Source organism: Panthera tigris, chromosome A3 (assembly GCF_018350195.1).
Source record: "Panthera tigris isolate Pti1 chromosome A3, P.tigris_Pti1_mat1.1, whole genome shotgun sequence".
NCBI lineage: Eukaryota > Metazoa > Chordata > Mammalia > Carnivora > Felidae > Panthera > Panthera tigris.
This window is the reverse complement of record NC_056662.1, coordinates 69,056,296-69,080,111: the sequence shown is the minus strand read 5'-3', so window position 1 is coordinate 69,080,111 and position 23,816 is coordinate 69,056,296. Positions and strand designations below refer to the sequence as shown.

The following is a 23,816-nucleotide window of genomic DNA, read 5'->3' as shown; positions in this document are numbered from 1 at the left end:
CTGCAACATGCAATGAAAAGAGCAGCATAAATTTGCTCTCTGCATTGATTTCCTAGCACAGCTGCACGTTCATTGTGGGACTTCTGAGTCCTGCCCCCTTTAGAGAGAGAAACGGTTTGTGTAATTCCTCTGTATGTTCTGTCTTCGGCAAATCTGTATGTTTGCGTATGTATGTATATGGGAAGGAGCTAATATTTATTGACTTTCTACTGAACACTAAATAGATTTAAATGATTTATTTTATTTCATCCTTATGGTTAACCCGGGTATTTGAATTAAGGTCAGCCTTGTTCATTCATTAATCTAGTTCAAGAACAAAGATAGGGAGGAAGGACTGTCTTTGGCCCCCATCTTCCATGGGTACCCTTCTCTAAGGCATTAAATTTATTCTTGAGCAAATTGAGGATAATTTACTTGATAAGGGAAAAAAAAAAAAATTCAAGGTGCAGTGAATACAGTGCCCTCAGGTGGCCACTTAGCAAACTACTTACAAGTGAATAATTCACCTATAGACCCCACCTAGGTCAGCCCAGGCAGAGTCAGCCCTTTGTTCTTCCACTCACACTCTGATTCCTTGCCCCCCCCCCCCCCCCGCCTTCCACCCCAGGGTTTTGAGCAAGCTTTCCCTCTGTCTTCCAGTCTTGTCTCTTCCCTCCTTTTGACCATTATTTTTTAACCTTCTTGATATTCTTCTTTAAATCTTACTTTGAAAGCAGCCACCTGCTATTGTTTATTCTGCTACCAAGCCACTAAAAGTTTCCATAATCACAGACAACCCAACCAGGGCTTTCCTTTCAAATATATTCATTCTCTAAGCAAAGATTGAAGATGAATAGTATTCTTGTTCTTTTCATCTTGATCACATACCAGTCTCTCTCACTCAGCTACCTACCCTCTGCAATCCTGAATATAACACATGTCCCCCCTTCTCTACCCTTTAATGTTGCCATTTGACATATCATCACTTCCGTTCTTTAGTGATCCGATTTTATTCCCAAGTCCTGATCATATTTAAACATACCCGGGCTGGGGCGCCTGGGTGGCTCAGTCGGTTAAGCATCCGATTTCGGCTCAGGTCATGATCTCACGGTCCGTGAGTTTGAGCCCCACATCAGGCTCTGTGCTGACAGCTCAGAGCCTGGAGCCTGTTTCTGATTCTGTGTCTCCCTGTCTCTCTGACCCTCCCCCGTTCATGCCGTCTCTCCCTGTCTCAAAAATAAATAAACGTTAAAAAAAAATTTTTTTAAATAAATAAATAAACATACCTGGGCTTTGTATGTTCAGCCCATGTGACATCTGATTGCTGGCTTGCCTTGCCCTGATAATGTACTTGAAAAGAAACTTTTAGAGAAGAGTCCAACTTTGAGCTTAGCCTTAAAGTAGGAGATAGCGCTGAAACTGGAGGTAAGCTCCTGTTGTCCTGTTGGTTAAGCTGTCTTTATTAGAACTCTCTCTTTTTTTTTAAATTTATTTAAAAGGAGCAGAGATTTAGTCACATTACTTTAGTTAATGGGAGAATATTTTAAGGATCCATTAGGAAGAGAGACAAGAAATCCTTTCAACTGCTGAACAATGAGGCAGCATAGAGAATAAGAACTTTGTTCTGATAATCATACTGGAATCTCAAGAGCAACCCTCCTGGATGTTCCCTTGGACATGAATATCTACCGCTCCCCAATTCCATGCTCTCCCACCGATCCTTTCTCTACCGGGTCTATTCCCACTTAGATATTTTCTGTCTCTGCTCCCTGGCTTCTCCTACTCTTGACTTCTGCCTCATGGCTTCAACCTATTGCTTTTGTTCCTGTGTGCATTGCCACCTTGTCTATCCCTGTCTCTTCATCTCACTTTCAAATTCCAAAAGATGGGATCTCATACAGTGAGTGACCTTTCTAGAAAACAAGTTCATTGACTTTTGCCCTGCTGTTTTGGTCAGGCTCCCTTCTTCAGGCCAAGTAGCTATAAACACAGAGCTAGATTTGCATTGGCATAAAACCTGAATTTCAAAGATGATCCCTGGGAAGAAGTCATGGGCTGGAAGGCTCTCTGAGCTTCTTAGGAAGAAGGTAGGTGATTTGCTTATTCAGAAGGGCCCGAGTGTCATGCCAGAGTTGAGGAGCAGGGAATTTAGGGGTTTTAAGCAGGAGTGTAGTTCATGGTGCATTTTACAGTCATTCCTTTGGCTTGGATGCAGAGGATGGGCTCCAGCTGGGGGAAAGAGACCACTTTGGAGGCAATCATCACAGTACAGAACAGAGATAGTCTCCGAGTATGTAAAAGTAAGACTTGACATTTCGATTACTCCATTTCCCATAGGAGAATGAAAAGACCATTAGACATGTGAAATGATTGTCTCCTGACCTCTCCCCTGAAATCAGGCTTGGCAGAAATCAGGCATGGCAAAATTCAGTCTCAATCTGATCTCTTTCCTGCAAGGCCTTTGTCATTGTTTCAGTCTCACTCCCACTTCCAGTGGGACGTCTCCCCCCTCCATGCCCAGCTGTCTTGGACCTGCTGTCTGACCTTGAGTGTGGAAGTCCCTCCATCTTCTTCCCTAGAATCCTTGGGCCAGCTTCCATAAGTGAACAGAATTAAAGTTCTGTATTCCCTGTCAACAATTCTGTCTTCTTTCTTTTGTATTCCTCAACTCATTGTACCTGTTTTGGTACCTCATCTACATTGGGCATAGATTTTCTGTTTAGGTTTTTCTCTTCCCTCTACATCTATTATCTGAAGTTTATCTTCTCACCATTAGGATCATAGGAACTTAGAGCTCAAAGTAATCTTGGAGACAATCTGGTCTGACTTGTTTCTTTTACAGATGAGAGAAGTATGCTCAGGGGAGAAGTGCCAGCACCGCCATACAGATAATTAGTGTTTCTAGATCTGGTCTTCTAATTCCCAGTTTAACACTTTTTACAACAGGCCAGGGAAGATGAGTTTTATTGTTCATAGCAACTCAGTTGACTGCAAGTGAAAGCCTCGAGCAACATGCTGAAAAGAAATCTGATAACTTCTTTGGACTTATTGGAGAACACTCTTCATGTGGTTGACCATCACGCAAGCTGGAGACTAGTGGTGTAGGGATCACCTATTTGCTTTTTATTTCTGGTACAACCTTAAACACCCTAACCCTTCCAACCTGTAGTTGCTTTGGGGCAGGTAATATAGGTGCTTGAATTCCTGATGCTGGTTTTTGCTCACCCCTGACACTGATTGAGCTCTAACAGCCACAGGCCTTGGCTTGTGTGCTTGGAATAACTGTGAGGAGGTCATTTTCCAGGAGAAATAGCCTTCCTCAGTCCTCCCATGGCAAAGCATGGGCTCCTGGAAATCTGAATCCAGTTCAAAAATGCCTTTTGGACAAGGTGCCAGTTTATCATGTCCCAACAGGACAGCAATTAGACAAGCTCTACAGCTGGTGACATTTATGCTGTAGAGGAGAAAGTGCCTATAGGTGGTGCGGTGGGTTCTTAGGGATCAGATAATGCTCACAAGACCTCAGCCTCATTGTAGCTAGGCCTTCAATACTTGTCTCTCTCCAGTATTATCCAGTATATCTCCAGTATATCCCAGGCCAGGGATGAAGCTGAGATGTCTTCTTAAAAGTCGAATAAGTTTGGCAACATCTTTGTCACTGATGAAGTACTTGAGTCTTTAGAGTTTTCGTCGGCCAACCTCTTTTCTTTTTCTTTTCTTTTCTTTCTTTTCTTTCTCTTTCTTTCTTTCTTTCTTTCTTTCTTTCTTTCTTTCTTTCTTTCTTTCTTTCTTTTTCTTTTTTTTTTTTTTTCCTGAAGGGAGACTTCAACAAAGGTCTTTGGAGGTAAATAAAAAAAAAAAAAAAAAAAAACATAATTCACTATTCACTAATTCAGTGAAAAAAAGGAAAGTTAGTCAAAGTGTGTCATTCAAGGAACCCAAGGACAAGAAAGAGGAAGTTTAAAGCTAGACTTCATGAGAGCCCCATTTGGGAAACCTGTCAGCACCAAGCCAGCATCTTCACTCTCATGGTCTCCACAGGGTCTGTGAGATGTCTTCTCGTAACTTTCCAACAAGGCGTTGGCGTTGTTATTCTCCCTCTCTGTGCACTGGCTTTCCGTGTTTTCATAGACATTGGAAAAGGGACTCCCCAGACCTGGATTTTCACCTTTGGCGTTCAAATACTGATGAGAGACTCACTTGAGTTTAGGAGCCATAGCGCCAAATTCTTAGAGAGTAAGGTTGGTTGGAATATATGTGCTTCCTATGACCAGAATGGGGGATAGTAGGAGGCAGGGTCACCCTGTAGGTGTAGGTCACCCTGTAGATTTTAAATGTGGTCTGTAATCTGCTATGCAAAAATCAAGTTGGTGTGTCTGCCTTGCTCTGGGTTAGGGGTGGGGGCTACAGCCATCGAGATGGTAGATAACAGGGCATTGCATGGTACCAAAATGTTCAGATGACTAAATTTATAAATGCTTGGGTGCACAAAATTATTCTGTGGGTGGAGAGAGACTATGTTGATCTGGGGTCAGCACAGCACATGGGATACAAAAGGCAGAAGCAGAAGTCACAGGCTCACTAGATCTTGGGGAAACACAAGGGAAGGAGAATGCTAGATTTTTATCCTCTGTGGAATTGGAAAGATTTAAATCAGGCTCCTCTAGATCTATAAAGGACAGAGAGGCCATGGCTGACTTGTAGGTAATATTACATGTGTTCATTATAGATCTCAAAAGTAAATATCACTGTTATTTTCAGTGGTTGTTCTATTTAGTTAGGGTTTAGTAATAATGCAGATCCAGCCATCTTTTTCTGTGACCCAAAGGAAAACTAGTTTCTCCCCTTGATCCTGAACAATTCCTCTTGAGCCATGGTTCAAAATTGGAATAGACTGGAAAGTTAGGTGGGCTTAGTACAAAGTTATCCCCCACTACTGTAAAGATGCTTCAGAGCCAATTCTGCCATCTTTACTCTTGTAGGAAAGCACATTTTTTAATGGCACCATGCTGCTGTTGGCCCAGTATTTTCACACACAGGAAGGTACTTCCATTATTACTTTGGAACTGCATTAGGTCAATCAGCCTTTCTTGTTAATGCCACAGTAATGTGGTTTTCTGTTTCTGCTCTTAAAAGGGGCCCTTTCTTGACCTTCACAATTAATTATTGTGGTTTTTCTTGAGGATAAACAAGAAGCAATATAGCTTTGTAATTAAGGACCCAGGCTTTGGGGTCAGACCGACTTATGTGAAATAGCATTCCTACTATTTATTTTATGTGTGTCCTTAGGCAAGGTACCTCACTACTCTCTCAATCATCTTGTACCCTTTGCTAAGCATTAGCTAAGAGATTTATCTTAGTAGATTATCTCTTTACTTTTCATGACAAACTGGTGAGGTCGCTGTACTTGGCTCCATGTAACAGATGATGAAACTAAGGTAAGGTTTGGAGAGATTAAACATCTCGCCTAAATAATAATTATAGTGATATTAAATAGCTATAATAATTATTTTAACCTGTTTCTGAGAGCTTATCATATGCCATGCACTATTATAAATACTCCACTTATGAGATCTCAATTCTTATCATAGTGCTCAAGATCAGCCAAAATGTTCTTTGAAGCTCAAGGGTTTGCAAGGAGGGGACTCGTAAGGTCCACCTGGATGTGACAGGCGTTGACAATATTTAGGCCACTTTTTCCAGCTTTCTTATAGTTTGCTTATTAACATTCTTAGACAGGCTGCATGAGGCTCCCCTCCCTCCCCTGCCCCAACCTGCCACCCCCCTCCATCAAGCACACTGCTTTGATTTCCTGCCACTGGTTCCCCTTGGAAGCTTCAGGACTATAAAAAGACTTCTCCGAGCACTTTAAGGTCGTATACTAATGTACTGTTATCTCTAACACAGTAGACCTTTGGCATTTATAAATTTGACACGCATGGTTCCATCTATTTTTGAGAAACTTGATGGTCTGGGATACGATTATCTGTACTTTTGCTCAGAAACGAGTTTGAATCATGGACAACAACAGAGTTATATGCAAAACTGAGTGTTGTTGCAAGAGACACTGTCTACTGGCCTGGCATCTGTCTTTGTTCTCTGTTCAGAGATGCATCATAATAAAATGCCTTCATTAGTGTCATCATCATCATAATTAGTAACTTAATAAATAATGTCATTTATTGAGTACCTATGTGTCAGACACTTTGTTAAGGGCTTAAATGTGAAATCATTAAATTTAATAAGCATCATGTTCAAATACAATCAAGCTACATATTATCTTTTACCACAAGCCATCACTTCAAAATGTCTTGTATTGTGTATATACGGGCTTAGAAGAAATGTTTGGGCTCACTGTTAAGACAATTCATAATCATTTTACACTATAAAACATAATTTTAACTCAAAGTTTTTAAAAGTGGCCAATCTGAGTTATTAATCAAAACTGAAAATAGGGGCTGCCACCTGCTTTGGCCAGTCACAGGCAGGACAGGGGGCATGTTCAGCTCTGTCCCTTCCCACTGTTATCTTCTCACAGCTTGTTGACTAGGGACATCAGCTGAAGTCTGAACTGGCCTGGTGCACATCTCTTATTCACTTCGTTAGCACTGCTTGCCTGGTTTCATCCAGGGCCCCTCTTCCAGAACCTCCTGGCCTTAACCCCTGTGGAGCGGTCATGCCTTCTGTTCATTCCACACAAGCTCCTACTCCCAGGGTCCATTCTGTCTCCAGGCAGCCCTGCCTGGCTTGCTCTCATTACACATGGGGCCCACAACCACCCATGAGGAGTTTTCATGCTTCCTTTACTCCTCAGCCCTGGAAGTACAGCCCATTCCCACTGCTCTCATTTCTACCCTGCCGCCACAGGCTGTTTAGAGCTTTCTTAATATTGCAGGTACCAGTCCTGTATCACCTCAACTGTGGGAAACTCAAAGCAGATTTTTCAGGAGAACTGAAAGCCTTCTGTCTAGCTTGGGGCTAGAATATAGTCCCCCTTTGGGGGCCAGTAGTGCTTACTACACAGAGCAATCTCAGACGTCTTTCTTTCCAAATTCTGACTGCTACTTCTTCTCCTTCATTATTATTATTATTATTATTATTGTTATTTTGTCCTTGGTATAACTGAGGGATTCAAGGACTGAGAATCAGTATTTTATCATTCCTTTGTAAATTTTGCATCTGGCCATCTGTCTCAGGCTCACATTATCTTTTTTTTAAATATAATTTATTGTCAGGTTGGTTTCCATACAACACCCAGTGCTCATCCCAACAAGTGCCCTCCTCAATGCCCATCACCCACTTTCCCCTCTCCCCCACCCCCCTTCAACCCTTAGTTTGTTCTATTTAAGAATCTCTTAGGGTTTGCCTCCTTCCCTCTGTTTGTAACTTTCCCCCCATCCCCTCCCCCTCACATTATCATATCTATTGTGTTGACACTTCAGCTAGGACTTGAATTTTGATACTCATTTTCATAAGTGTGGCCTCTTAATCTTTACAGTTAGATGAGTGAGATGTTAGTGTTTCCATATTACAGATGAGAAAATGGAGATCAGAAAGGCTATGTGAGTGGCCTAGAAATAGAATTTGAACCCAGATCTATAGAAGGATTTAAATACTACTATGTATATTTGCCAGCACATTAAAAGGAATTTCTTCTGAATGTCTGGAGTGAAAGATACTACTTTAAAAAAAATTAATGTCTATTTTGAGAGAGAGAGAGAGAGCAGAGGGGAGGAGCAGAAAGACAGGAGACACAGAATCTGAAGCAGGCTCCTTGCTCTGAGCTGTCAGCACAGAGCCCAACATGCAGCTTGAACCCACGAACCACAAGATCATGACCTGAATCAAAGTCAGATGCTTAACTGACTGAACCATCCAGGTGCCCCAGCATTCCATTCTATTATTAAAGCCCTCCAATGTCTAAGCCTTTAGGAAAGGTTGCCCACACCTCCTTGTTCCCCTTTTTGATCATTTCTGTTCAAATATTTGCATTTCTCCTTAAGAAGAATTTAAATATTGGGAAAAAATTATTTGGAGACATGCCCTAGGGAATTCTAATATCCCAGTGGGATTTGATGGCTTGATTGAGAATGTTCCATCTTTCAGGCACAGAAGGAACTCCTCCTTTGAAAAAAAAAATATAGAAGTGTTCAGGTACTTGACAAAAAAATGAGTTTTATCTGACTTTATGAAGCTCATGTATTATAGAAGACTTTTGGCAATGTCCATAAAGTTTTTTGTGCACTTTGAATCATTTTGTCCTTCCAAGATATCCAAAAACCACTGGTGGCTTTACCCTCTTTATTCTGTATCTCTTACTTGAGAACAGGTGCCATTTTTTTTTTTACCTGCATTAAACAGGCCGTTATTATAGGAAAGAGCTGTTTTTCTGTACTTACCCTGTATAGCACTCGATCTTCCCCACCCAAAATAAATGTTCTTTTATTTTGAAATAAGAAAAGAAAATTTCTTTGAGTTAAGGAAAGCTATGTTGAAAAAAAAATAAAGGAAGCCAAATTGTTATATAGAACTACTCAACATCTTAGGAAAGATAACAGATTTATATAGGTCCTCTTACTGGTCCCTTAGTTATAAGTCTCTTAATTTCAGGAACAGTCATTTCTAAACTCCTCCACCTATTCTATTCCTGTCACTGAGAAGGTTTTCAGCAAAAAATAGGAGGCAGTGTAGCATAGTGGGAGAAGAGGTAGCCTGGGAGCTGGAGGGTTTAATGCCAGTGTAATTCTCCTTGTACTGGTTGTATTGCCTTTGGGCGCTTAACTTCCCTTTTCAGAAGGGTGCTTTGCTTACCTGCAGGTGGGGTTAATAATAACTTCCTACCTATTGTGAAGAACTGGTAGGAGGATCAATTGGAATAGGGGATAGCAAAGCACCCAAACTGAGGCTCTGTGCATGTTTAAAGTGTAACAGTATTTTTGAGATGGAGAGCCTCTGCAAGCCGTGTGCAGTCCTAGAGAGCATCACACGTCAGTGAAAAATGAAACACAAAATGGTGACAGAATTGTCTGATGCTAAAGGATGTCTAAGGTATCTACACTGGCTGTCAATCAGATGAGAAAGAGGATAAAGAATGATACTATCTGAACTCTGTTTTCACCTACAGGCAAATTTACGAAGCCAGGAGACGAAGTTAGCTTGGCATGAATTTATATGCCTGAACTCGTACCCCATCTGCCATGGTGTCACTGGCATAGTGTGGGTTTAAAAGAAGATGGATTACTATACACACCTCCGTAGCAATTTCATTTTATTATTTCCCATTTAACATGCCCACCAGCTTTCCCTCACAGTCTGTTGGCCAAACACACAAACAGAATCTGCCTTCGTGTTGTAAGTTTTATAATCATACTTTAAATTTTTTTCATGTTTTGGACAAGTTTATTTTTAAACATCAGATAGAGGCAGGAACTTCAGAATGTCGAAAGCATTATCTGTCCTATTTATGAACATAATGTCAATATGAACACTCCAGGCTCACTACAGGAAAACATTAAGGTCTGAATGTTAACTTCATCAGAGTCCTCCAACCTGTTCATATACAAGTATTAGGTTGGGCCATCGATGAATGCAAGTGTCCTACTCATCTCTTCGTAGGAGGCAATTGAAAAATAGCTGCCATATCTAAAAATCAAATTGTGGAGGCATAAGAATTCTACCCCCTCGTCAGAATTTTGATACCTAATATTTATGTCTGTGGAAGCAAATTGGTTTTTTCTTCATGAGATTACTCAGTTAGTATACAGTTGAGTCTCCCAATGTCCTGGGAATTTATGTTCATTTGCATTGACTCAGACCAACATTTATTACCATTACTTTTCTTCACTGGCAAACATACTATAAAACTTCTTGTATTTTGTAGTAATGGAGCTATCCAAATTGGCTACTTGCCGCTTGGAGTGTACAGTGTGTAAACCAGTACAGATTAAGTGGAAATTGTCAGGGTTTCAGGGGACCTGTGCTTGGCGTTCGACCCTGCCATTTTCTGGCATTATGGCCTTGAACCATAGCATCTTCATTTGGGGCATGTCTCCAAAATAACCATTATTCCTTTTGTAGCTCAACAAAAATCAAATGAAATTATATATGCACAAATGCTCAGTAAAGTTTAGGATGCTACACCAACATCAATCCCCATTGTTATATTATAAAATGAACACTGTCTTTTCTGGTTGTGACCATGGCAATGCTTGACACTGATTACCAAGGACTCAAAGCTTTGAGGAGGCTCTCTCTCACCTGGACAGGGCTCTGCACATTTAAGTTCAGTTGTCTCAGTGATTTTTGTGAAACTGAAAATCTTTTTAGCAAAAGCAGTATACTGTTGGATGTGGGAGGCTGCTGTAGGATCAGGAATACCTTTGGCTGGCAAGTAGCTGAGATTATAGCAACAAACCAGAAAAACTAATCCTAGAGTTCTTGAGTGATAACCCACAAACAGTAGACACATGCCTTTCTGGGCTGAGAACACGGTGACAGAGAAGAAGAGTCTGGAGAAATAGTGTAAAGTGCCCACAGCGTGAAGTGCTGCTATGGAGGCTATATGTTTTTACAAAGCAACACAGAGAATAACAGAATGGCCAGAGACAGAATAAGACAGAGTGCCAGGGTGGGCTAGAGTTTAATGCCCCACAAGGCTTTTTGCATTTACTCTAGCTGCAAAAGACTCACGAGGGGGTTCTCATAGCCACACATTGATACCCTAAGATGTTTCTCTACTTCTATCTTTGTCTGCCTCTCTCTACAAATAAATTCAATATATGTCACTTAAAATTGGTCATGGATTACTCTATTAGAATGGAGAAAACAAATGCCACTGCATTGGCTTCTCTTAATGAGTTGGATGGCTTCACTTCTGCCTTCAAGAAAGGAGTCAGTAGAAGAAAAATTCCCCACAGTTAACTTTATTATTTCTCAAGTAGAGGGAACAAAGGACAAATATGACTGTTATACTCTCATAAAACCCTCACTATGTCTTTATTGTTCAAGTGATTACTTAGTGAATACAAACCCACCAATCCATCTATTCATCCAATGAGGCAACAAATAATTTTTGAGTGACTACTAAGTGAATATGAGAATGTAAATAAAGCTCATGATCATTTTTTAAGGAATTTATAAAGTAATAGTAAGGTAAGATATTCACACAAAGAACTGGGAAATAAATATGGTAATTGTCAGAAAAGAGGTTCACAATACCATGGACACTTGAATACTGCTAAGCCTCTGGCTTTATTTAGAAGTGGAGGGAGGTATTGAAGAGACTGAACACAGTAGGGAGACTGATCTGGTGTTTATGAGGAGGAAGGATGGATGCAGGTACACCAGATAACAGGCTCTTGCATGAAAGGTGTACAAGGGGAAAGATAGACAAGAACTGGAAAAGGAAATTACAGAAAAGGAAATTGGCAAATGTCAGAAGTATTGATAAAGCTGAGTCATGAGTTCTTGTCAATAATTTAAATGTAAGGTGTGAGATAGAGAATAGAGTTAAAAGATGATTTTGAAATTTCATTTTGGGTATCAGAGAGACGAGAAATGGGATTGCTATGAAACAGAAAAGTCTAGAAGTAGTTTCCCAGTGCAGGGGAAAGATGATGGCTTGGTTTTAGGCTGAACTTAGGATGCTGGAATAAGCCTCAAGATAAGAGTTGATAGGTATTTACTACAGAACTAAAATCAGGTTGTTTTAGCAGTTAGCCTTATATATACCAAGAAAGACTAAGGTGTAGAGAAGTTAATGGATAACTAATAAATCAAACTGGTGACCAGTGAGCATCTCCTCAGCAAAGAGTTTCTAAAATTAACCTGATATTTTTAAGAGACCTATGGAAGACACAGATCTTGTATCTCAGAGCAAAACATCTACTTGAATTGCCAACTTTGACTTCAATATTGAACACTGAGTGTGCTCTGATCTTAGATGTGGTCTTGGACGGTGTTTATTGTTTAATCCCATGTGTGGTTTGTTATAAAGGTTTCCATTTGTCTACTCTTGAGTTTAAATGTGTTAGCTTCTGTGCTTCTGCTTTCAGTAATTTAACATAATTTATTTAAGCAGTCAGAGGAAATTGTGACTTCAGCTTTCTCCCCAGAAAAAAATAAAATAAAGTAAATAAATGAATGTTTGTTCCCAAAGTATTGAAGATGATTTTTCTTCTAAGAGGGCACACCTAATATATACAAAGAGGTCTAGATTTAATTTGTCTGCATTAAGGTATGTGGTCAGGATCTGACCTGAGGAGGTTCATTTGTGGATGTACAACAAAAGATTAAAATTAAAGATAATGATACAAATTTGGGGGCAGAGTTCAGTTGTTCCCTGGGGTAAGAGAAGGTACTTTTCCTGTAGAATAACTCTCAGAAACTAGCCCAGTCTGATGGCACTTTTTCTGCCAGCTAGTCACAAGAATTCAGAACAAAGTTAGACTTGTGTTCCAATTTGCTGTCCAAGGTCCTATCCAGAGCAAAGCCTCCAGAATTATACTTTCTCCAGTCCAGCCAGTAGGAAAGAAAGGCAGTGGGTATTCAGCCTTTTTTTTTTTTTTTTTTGCCCGCCAAATGCCAATTATAAGAAATTGTGAGAGCCTTCTTAAGTTTCCCTAGAGTTTTAGCCATCCAAATCTATAAAGCACTTGTTCTTAATGTATGCTTATTTTAATTAAAATGAAAGTAAAATGTTTAAGAAGCACAAAAAAAAATACATATGAATAAACAGGAAAGCTGAGTCAAAGAACTAATTATACCTTGACACTTGCATTCTGCTGCTGTAAGGCAGAGCTTGGAGTCCTTGCTCTAATTGCCGTATGCTCCGTGTTTTAAAAGAAGAGAAAAAGTCTTATACCACTTCATTTACCTGCTTTTTTGGTTGATGGCTCCCAAGCTGCACCTTCCAGACTCAGCAACTCTTCCCTAAGACCCCAGCTCCTATAATCATATCGCTATGGACCGCTCCTACTCAGATTCCTCCTGTTTAGTGTTAAATGTAATTCCCTCTCTTTTGTCCAAATTATCACTGCTTCAAATTCTGTTGTGTCCCCTAGATTTTTGGATTTCTCATTGTCTTTTTTTTTTTTGGATTTCTCATTGTCTTTTTTTTTTCTTTTTGGAAACCAGTAGTCATAAATTCTATTGTGTTACTCAGAAGACTTTGACTTTATTTAGTCAACATTATTTATCATGGCCCCTTCAGAAACTACTGCCTTCCAGCCAACTCTTGTATGCTTTCTTGACTGCTGTATTTAATTTGTCTTCATGGTTTATCTGTGCTGTTCCCCATGCCTGGCACAACATTTATGTTATTACAGAGTAATGTAGCCTATCCTTTCTTTGGGTCTAAACTCTTCCATGATGCTCCACCTTACAATCCAAGTCCATAAAAGCCTTTTATTTTTCTGATTGTCTAAGGCACATTTAGCTTGACTCTTTTGACCTGGCCCTGGGACATCACAGGATTCTTCTATTTCTTAATCTGTTTATATCAAATTAGAAGATATTTATCAAGTAATTGTCCTCTTTCTGTAACCAGGTTCAGTGCTGCTGGGTTTGTAACCGAATATGTCAAAGGAGCCTCTGGAGCTTCTTATAGCACAGTGCAAGGCACACTCCAAGTACACACATGACTGCGAATCTAGTAAAGTAAGACGTGAATCTGACACCTTGTCATTCTAGTTATACTAGAAACAAGGAGACAGCCTAGACTTCTCATTCTGTATCTCTTACTACAATCAACATAGAATGAGATACACCATAGATGTGTCGTTGCCAAGCATACCAACAGTCACACCAGTAGTTGTTGTGTGCTGAGTGCATGCTATACCCAGTGCTTGCATACTTTCTCTGTAATCCTCACAGTCTTGCAGGATAGGCATTATTAACCCACTTCACATATGAAGAATCTGACTCTTAAGGAAGTTATGTAACTTAATGTGCCTTCACTAAGACAACCAGTAAGTGGCTGAGCCAAGGTTTATAGCCAGATAAAGTAAAAAGCCTGTGCACTATTCCCTACTCATTACTGCCCAACTACTAGAGTATGGATATTTGTGATATCACCTTACATCATTCCATAGATAACACCTTTGAGAGACAGAGACAGAGACAGAAACAGAATGTAGTTTGAGATTTTTTTTGAGAAAAAATACTCTCTAAATGCTTGAGGTTATCGGGCTTTATACATGTTCTCAGCATCTTCTGCTAAAAATGCCCCAATTCCATCATTGGCTTGTCAGTTGCATGCATGGCCTACTTAAAGGATATGAATAAAAATCAACCCTTCATAGCTTGAAGAAGGGGTAACAGGCTGGCTTCAAGTCTGTATGAACCTGACTCTTATTAGATGTCCATCCTGGCTCTTGTTCACACACAGGGTCATTAAAAAGCATATCCTCCTTCCCATGCACAGGAATTTGCCTGCAAGATCCCATTAATGCTAATGGGTCATTTTAACTTCCATCACCTCAAGGATCAAAAGGAAAAGCTGCATCTTTGATGAAGTGTTAATGCTATATGGGGCTCAGGCCACTTAAGGGTTTCTTTTGTTCTCTTCATAGGGCAACCCACCAGGGGATGTTAGACCACTATCTACTATATGAGGAGGTTATAAAGACAGTATGAAGTGGTGGTGCTAAGTGCAGCTTCAGTAATGAAAATGAGAATGTATTCCCTACTTATCCACCTTAGTATATGTTTGAGGCTTATATCCTGCACTGCTTGAATCGATACTTTCTGCTCTTTAATAACACAAGGGGAAGATTTCTACTTCTCTGCAGTAATCTCTGAAAAGTTGTTCAGGCACATATGTTTGCCAACAGAAAAAAAAAATAGGATGGTGGCAGGAAGCGGGGAAAGGAAGTAAGTGCATTTTAGAATTAGCTCTCTCTCCATGTGTTGCCTTAGCATTCTTTCTTTCTTGATTCTTTTCCACTATGACCTCAGTCCATCAGATGGCTGACAATATGTGTCGAGTGTCCACTGTGCTTGTAGACCACTTTGGGAGAATGTAAAACAAATAGAGACACAGTCTGTCCCTTCCAGGAGGGTGCCATCAGAAAGAGGAAGGTAGGTTAGCAAACATGTAGTGTCTTATACATAACTTTCAGTGTAAATTCTACTTCCAAAAGGCCTGCAGCAATGCTAAGAAATCTTCATCTAACTATTCCCTCTGTTCTCGAACACTGCATTCAATAGGCCTGGAGGAGAGCTGAAATGTTCTAATAAATTTAGTTCAACAAATGAACATAGGGAGCATGTCCTTGCATTGATATTTGACATGTAACAGTTTAAATCTCTCCTCAGAATTTCAGATGTGTATGAAAGGTAACTCTATTTTTCTATAACTCACCTTGGTTTCCAGTTTGAGTTCTGATCCTTTGAGTTAGTGAAAATGTAATCTCAGGCAATTTTCCCCCTTACTTCCCTGAGATTATGTCTAAATTATTTGGGTGGGGGACTTCCACTGTTGATCTTTTGGGAGATAGAGATTACACAGGAGCTGGTCTTGGGTATTGTATACTTATAGCTCGGATGTCCACTGAATTGCCAGCATCTTCATTCTTGTGTGCATGACCAATTAATGTCAGTCTTTTTCCGTTTATTTCTATGAAACTCTGGGAATTGTGTCGCTCCCATACCACAGTTGGAATATGGTAAAATCTGTGAGGCTGCCAAAGTTCTTAGCAGGTCTAAATCTACCATGCAGTTATGTTTTTCCCAAGAATTCCACTTTTACTTCTCTGTTCTCTTATGGAACTGCACACAAATCAATATAATTCGGTAAATTTACCTGAAGTTTTTACCTCCACTGGAGCTCAGCCCTCAAATTAGAGCACTGTGTCCTCTTTTTGGTATTCATTGACTGTGTGCACATTTCTTCTCTAGTTTTCTCTCCTGTGTGTTTACATGAGAGCTAGGAAAGCTTTATTCTTCTCTTGTAGTTGGCTATATATTCTATTTCATTCTTTTAAGAGTCTTGACTTATGCAAAAAGGTAATTTGCAGAAATGCAGGAAGATAATTTGGTATCTTTGGTTTCTGATTCTTTTCCTTTCTCTGAGATAACTAAAACACAATGGCTTTAAATTTAAGTGAGAGCAAAGACTGGAGAAAAAGGAAATATGGAGAAAAAAATAAGTTGTTTCAAAAATAGTATCCCATCTCAGATGAAACCCATACTATCCTTTAATATTAAGAATATAGTTAGTAGTCAATGGATGTTTTATTTTGTTCAAGATGTAGGGGGAGTTAACATATCCAGTACCTTCAGTACATCTCATGCAGGATCAGTGGTGTCCCGGTATAATACTTAGAGCTTTAGTTAATAGATCAGGGACCTAAGTCCGCAGTTTCTATGGCAAAATGACTTTAAGCAAGCTCAATTCACTCATCAGTACAATTCAGGACTCTTATATCTGTGGTTTGATTTCAGCCTACTTACAATCTAATAGGTTAACTTATTACTGTTTCATGGATGCTGGAAGAAGACAGAAGACTTTTGGGTCAGAGAACAAGGACTCATGACTCAACAAACAGCATGAATATCCACATGTTCTCCTTTATTCCAAGTCCCATGAAGACAACACAGAGGGACCCAGATAAACATTAGGAATGTAGGAGTTTTGTGTTACATTGGGGAAAAGGTATCAGGTGGCCTGAAAGGTTGGTTAATCTGAGAGAAAAAACCCAACTGATAATGAAAAGTCAGAACAATAAATAGCTCAATAGAGTATGTTAGTAGAACTTTTAAACAGGAATATATCTCATGGAATTTTGGGGTCACCCTCCTTGTCTTCTACATTGACTAAGTGTTTATTAAAGTCAGTGAATTACATCTACTCAATGCCATACAGATATGGTAGATAATCTTTGATAGGAAATGAAGCAATCAAACATGGATTGTAATCTCTCTTGCCCATAAAACAGGGAAATATCAAACCTAGAGACATGATACTAGCAGAGCGAAGTGTTCCATTAGAAAGTTCAATAAAATTAAAAAAAATTGATAAATTGTTAGTGGTTCCCAGAGCATCATAAAGAATTCAAAGTGATATAACTTCACCTAAATAAGATATACCTGGGGCGCCTGGGTGGCTCGGTCGGTTAAGCGTCTGACTTCGGCTCAGGTCATGATCTCACGGTCCGTGAGTTCGAGCCCCGCGTCGGGCTCTGTGCAGACAGCTCAGAGCCTGAAGCCTGTTTCAGATTCTGTGTCTCCCTCTCTCTATGCCCCTCCCCTGTTCATGCTCTGTCTCTCTCTGTCTCAAAAATAAATAAACGTTAAAAAAAAAAAAGAAATACCTGAAAAAGGATGTAAGCAGACTCTTAATGGGAGTCAGTTAGTGAATGCGATAGGTGCAAGTACGATAATGGACAATTCTAGTGGAGGAGATAATTGTGGACACTGAAGAGAATTTGTTGAATTTCTGATTAACATAAAGACCCAGAGTTCTCTAAGCAGAAGGTTGACTGAGTGTCTAGTTCATATTTTTACTCTGGTGGATACTTTCTATATTTTATCTCAGTTAATTCTCATAAAAACCAAAAGGATAGATTTTTATCATTTCTATTTTAGAAATGAGGTTTCTAATGATCAGAGAAACTACAAACAAAACTAAAACAAACAAACAAACAAACAAACAAACAAACAAACATTAAAAGTTGCAGAATAACCAGGCTCGTTAAATAACCAGGCTTGGATTTTAGTACAAGAATATGCAACCCGATGGCCCATATTCCTTCCACTTGGCCATACTGTATTGAACTCATTCAATTCTCTGTGGAAAACTATCTTTGAATGCTGGTATGTTACTCAAGCACTTCTATTGTTGTATACTTTTAGGAAAATATCTAATTATAATTGACTTTTTTATTAATTCAATGAAGAATAAACCAAACTATTTTTTTTTCCTATCCTCCTGTATGTTTAAAACAATGATAAGTTACTTTTGTGACCAAAACTTTGCTTTTCCCACAGGTGACTTATATATAGGAGGAGTGGCTAAAGAAACCTACAAATCTTTGCCGAAACTCGTCCATGCCAAGGAGGGTTTTCAAGGCTGCCTGGCCTCAGTTGATTTAAATGGACGACTTCCAGACCTCATCTCAGATGCTCTTTTCTGCAATGGACAGATTGAGAGAGGATGTGAAGGTACTAGATCTTTGTTATGAAATTCTAAGTAATTCTAATTCCAACCGTAAATAAGAACAATTCTCTCTAGGCAGCGAAATTTATTTCTGCCAACTGTTCAACCCCCTCCCCCACACCACTTAGGGCTTAGAAATCCTTATTTGTGTTTTTCACTTTTCAGCCCATAAATCCTAAGTTTTCTGGGCTGTTTGCAAACCTACGTTAATGCCTTATATAAGATGGGAGCTCCGTGCATGGATCTTGTTATTTTCTGCTCCTGTGAATTCTATAGTTTGCCTAATTGGTGGGTTAATCATTTTTGCAATGCCTGCTTTAAAGACATTAAATAGCTACCCTGTTTAGACTAAAAAATATGTATTTACTGCAGCGAGTGTCAATCAACTTGAGACTGCCTTTTTTTTTTTTTTTCAAATCTACATTCAGCAAGCTACAAGACTATAAAGTTCAGATACCTATTGTCAAATCACTATTTGATTTGTATCTACCTGGTAGCAAGAGTTTCTGCTGTATATCATCAGTTTGTTTTAGCAAAAATTGTTTTCTTCTATTACCCAGGACTAATATTCCATACTTGAGAAATGTGCTCAAGTATCTTTCTGTTTTTCTGTGCTCTCTATCAGATGAAGATCTGTGGGAGTACTTTTAGATCGCTACTTTCATTTTAGATAATTTTCACTTCAACACCTCAGATTATGTGAGCCAATTCTCCCTCCATCAATGTAATTTAATCACATTATCCCGAATTCGGGGGCTCTGAATGTATTGCTGGTTCTCCTTTAATGTTGAAAACAGTTTGGGCTATTTTGAAAATTTTAGATTCATAAGGAAATTTCATATGGAAGAGGCAAAGAAAGACATGTGAATTCCTATCCCCCAGATTATGAATCATTCTTCTCAGCCAAAATAATGCCATTAGATTTAGCAATTACCTAAGTACATGGAGATTTTTTTTAAATACACTTTTTTCTCTCTGCTGTATATATTTCCCTGAAAACTCAGGTGAAATTCAAACTGTGTTTTAATCCTTCTGGAAGATGATGTTATTTAATAGAAGACTTCACTGAAATTTTCGTTAATGTTATTTATTTTTTTTTTATTTCAAATTTTGGTGTTACACGGTCTTGTAAAACAAAGGGAAACTGTGTTTTCTCCATTTACCAAAGGAAGCAAGATTGTTAAGTGAATAAATTCTTTCTAGTGGGTAGATACATGTATGTAGGTCATAACTTTGATTCTTGGATGTGATCTAATCAGTGAGAATATATACATTAAAAAAAAGTACTACAAACTCCTGAAAATATTTTTTTTTCAAAAATAGCCCTTTTTACAAGTTGCTTGGCAAGTGACTTCTCACCTACAAAGAGATGTTGGGAGCAGACAGACACGTTCACAGCTAAACACCCACAAGATAGAAATCCAAACACACACATATGACCCCCTACCACTGACACATACATGATATGAGTGGGTTGGTATAAGGGAAAACTAATGAGAGGAAAGGTGGACTGAGAAAAAATATTTGTGGAAATGATATTTGGTTTTATTTCCTAACATAATCTAATAAGCAGGGTACTATTTGAACATTTGAAATCATTTAGTAGATTATGACATTGGTTCCTTCCTTACCTTATATGTGATGCTTATAATCTGAGCTTTAATAATTCTTACCCTCTTTTTACCCCCTTTTTCTTTATTCTTAGAATGTTACCATGCCCTTGCGTTTCTACCTTAACACTTCCCTGATTTTTTCATTTCAACACCAAGATTAAGAACTTTTAATTTATGATTATTTCTATCCTATGAAGTTCCTAGGAATAATCTTAGATAAACCTGTCATATGTGTAATTGATGATATACATATATTTATAGAAATAGTGATCAAATTCTAGATGCTTGATGAATTACCTCTGTAAAGATAGTTGTGTTATAGAACTTTAAATCCAAATCACACTGGAATCACTGAACTTTCATATTAATAGAAGTGGTATAAATTTGTGAATAACCAAATATCTTTGAAGATTTTCCATCATTCCTACCTGACAAGACCCACAAATCTCTAAGTCCCTTTCATATAAAAAGTTCTTGGTCTTTCCGAATAACCACTTGCTGCCTTCCATTTTTAACTAATTTCATTGGGTCATAGCTGCTTTTACTTATATAGCACACTAGCTGGGGGAGGAAGCTTGCCTTTTGCAAGTCCCTTTAGATGAATGTTTCTCAAACTTTAGCCAGTATCAGAATCACCTGGAGAATTGTTAAAACACAAATTCCAGAACATTACCCCCAAGACTGCTGATTCAGCAGGATCCTAGAATTTACATTTCTAACCTGTTGCTAAAATGATGCTGATGCTGTTGTTCCAAGGACCAAACTTTGAAAACTACTGCTAGGTGGCATTTTCCTACCTACCTAAGAGAAAATAGAGACTGGTAACCCACCAATAATCAGGCTCAGATAAGCTCAGTACTAAAACTAAGGTAAGATAACTTTCGTACGTAAAGTCAGTGAAAAATTTTTTTAATTCAGACACTCTTTGCATAGCATCTAAATTCAGCCCCAGAACTGTTATAAGCCACAGAAATACTTACTTATTAAAGCTACCATTGACTTGGCACTAGTGACAGTAAGTTTACATCTGCTATTTCATTGCATCCTTAAAACTCTGTAAATTAGGTAGTACTGACGTTTTTTAGATGAGTAAATTGAGCCTCACAGACGTAAGGTGACCTTAAGATCACACAGCTCGTTCATGGTTGATGGAAGCTTTGAACCCAAGTTTGCCATACTTGAAAGTCCAGGCATCAAAACACTTTCGTCTCTTGTTTCTTTGGTTTCCAGAGATTTTAGTTTTACCTTCACTTCTTTTCCTTTTCAGACATATCCTTTTACTTAACCACTTAATACACATGTCCTTGTGGTTTGTTCCCAATTTTATTCAGTGACAAAATAAAAGGAACATTACATAACTAAAGGAAAAAATAAATTCAGGGCTTTGTCTTGTGTAAATGCCTGTCCATATTTAAATATTATTCTAGAAGGTGAGTATTTTGAAAAATATGTCTTGTCATACAGAGGCATGCATTCTTTTCTAAGACCTGAGTATAAAAAGACTGTTGTGGGGTGCCTGGGTGGCTCAGTCGGTTGAGTCCGACTTTGGCTCAGGTCATGGTCTCATGGTCTGGTCCATGAGTTCGAGCCCCATATGGGGCTCTGTGCTGACAGCTCAGAGCCTGGAGCCTGCTTCGGATTCTGTGTGTCTCTCTCTCTCTGTTCCTCCCCTGCTCATACTCTGTCTCTCTCTCAAAAATAAATGAACATTAAAAAAAAAGACGGTTGTGATAATGAAAAATAAGAATAATAAAGCATGTCTCTCTGCGCACATAAAGTTTGGCAGGTACGCTGAGTTGCAGCTCCACAATATGGGCAGATTCATTTTTAGGAGTGCAGTTTTACCATTTTTAGAATTTGGTATTATTTTGCAATTGTATTTCTGATGATTTTTACAAGAGCAAAAGTGAACACAATAATCTAGCTCTAAATCAGTTCCTATTGCTGCTCTTACCTTGTGCTGGGCAAGTCAGGGAGCTGCTATGAATTAATGAAACAGCACCTGACCCGCAGTGGGCCAGCACCACTCCCTGCTCCCAGGCTTATCCCAGGAGGGAATGTGAGAAGGAGTATTGCTTTAAGAGTTGTTGTTGTTGTTGTTTTTTTTTCCTAATGTTAATTTATTTTTGAAAGAGAGAGAAAGTGTACACAAGTGGGGTAGGGGCAGAGAGTGAGGAGGACATAGGATCCAAAGCAGACTCTGTGCTGAGAACAGCGAGCCCGATGCAGAGCTTGAACTCATGAACCGTGAGATCGTTATCTGAGCTGAAGTTGAACACTCAACCAACTGAGCCACCCAGGAGCCCCTGTTTGTTTTAAACAAACAATAATTACTTTCAGTCTCTAACTCCATGGGATAAAGATCATTAGACCACTTACCTCTCATAGATTGGAAAAACAACAAAAACTAAGCAATTTAGTGGTTCTTAGTTCTTTGATGAAGTAAGTGATAAAAACTATTACATCTGTTCAGGGCTTCCAGGTCTGAGAAATTAATAATAATAATAATAATAATATTATTATTATTATTATTATTGATAACATCTATTAGTTTTATTACTATTAGTATACCTATTGTTGTTGTTGTTATATAATTAGTTCTTACAGTGTTATGGTTTCTTAATTTGTGAACATTCACATAGGTTAGGCTAAATTCAATAACTTTCTATGAAGAATACTGAGAAAATTATAGTAGAAATACTTTTGTAACAAGCATGTTTAGAAAGACATTTCATGAAAATGTCAATTTACACAAAGGCTAATTACAGGTAATTCTCATTTATTCACTAAAGCAGTTACCTCAAAGGCTTTCAGTGTTAATTGGCCTGGTATCATTTCCATATTTTCATAAAACCTCTAAAATAGTGTTTACTAGAAAACATCTTTAGTTTTCTACTCTAAAGCTGTTTAGATTGACTGCATTCTGTTTTGACCATTCACTAAGACAGTCCCTATTAGTGGGGTTCTATTGTAATAAATATTCCCAAAGCGGTTTAGAAGAGTTGAAGGGAATTATGAAGATGGAGAAAATACTGACATAAGTCTGAGATCCTTAAGTAGTATATGTCCAGCCTTGTAAGAACACTGGAATCTTGTAGAGGGATTTTTTGTAAGAGGAATTAGACTGCAGTTTGCTTTTTCTATCCCTTAGTTCTCTCAGCCACCCAAATAATATATATATAGTACATTTTGATAGTTTGGTGTCACTCTGAAGTCCAGCTGTTGGCAATGAATGGCTGGCATTACAGTCTTAAGCCTTAATTGCAACTGCAAGATAAAAAGATGCAGAGGGGAAAAAGAAATGGAAAGGGATCATTGGTCTGCTAATGACCATAGTCTACACTGTATATGCGCATGACAAATGGTGCCACATTTTCCAAATAAGCAATGCAATTCCTTTGGTAATGCATTCATATCTATCCAAGAGAGGAAAAAAATACAGAAGCTCTTTTAATTTCTTTCATTACATGTCATCAGCTCAACTAACCATTATATATACATATACAGTAAAATTCTAATAAATTACTGCTTTCTCATTTTTGGCTTCTCTTAAGATTTATGGCTGTTAGTATTAATTTGTTTGCTCTACATAGCATTTTTTCTCCCCCTTTATAGCAGCATGCGTTTTGAATCTGAACGTTCTGTGTTTGCCCCATTTTGGTATTGCTTACTAACATTTAATATATTTTGCTTTTTTTTTTTGTTTTGCTGACAAAGTTGCATTGATGAAAGCTGACTTGCAAGGTAGATAGCCCTGTGTGTAAAAAACAAGACTGAAACCCCGCAATACACGGTGGAAACCCCAAAATGACATTTTCTTTACATCTTTCAGTGACTGTTGTTTGGGTTCAGATTTAATTTCTCTCTTCTTGAACATTGTGCAAGAAGCCTCATCTTGTAGCATAGTCTGCATAAAGGCTTTCAGTCTTGAATATGTTTGTATAGTGATTGCCTCTAGTGCTTTGATCATCTTTTTTTTAGTTCTTTGTTTTCCAGTGTTCTAGTTACGATTCTTTAGAAATAGCCTAGAATTCTTTTTACTTGTACGTTAAATGGGGGCATGTCAT

General features: G+C 38.6%; 1 protein-coding gene across 19 annotated transcripts in view; it reads left to right on the top strand.

Annotated features, from left to right (window-relative positions):
* NRXN1 (neurexin 1) overlaps positions 1–23,816 on the top strand; it is a 1,119,427-nt gene that overhangs the window by 553,388 nt on the left and 542,223 nt on the right. For 18 of the 19 annotated variants that reach the window (XM_042981375.1, XM_042981374.1, XM_042981369.1 and 15 more), the window contains one exon: positions 17,968–18,141. In XM_042981375.1, the coding sequence (XP_042837309.1) occupies positions 17,968–18,141 (174 nt within the window). Of the gene's footprint in view, positions 1–17,967; positions 18,142–23,466; positions 23,494–23,816 lie in introns of all 19 variants that reach the window. The other variant, XM_042981368.1, reaches the window with a different exon arrangement.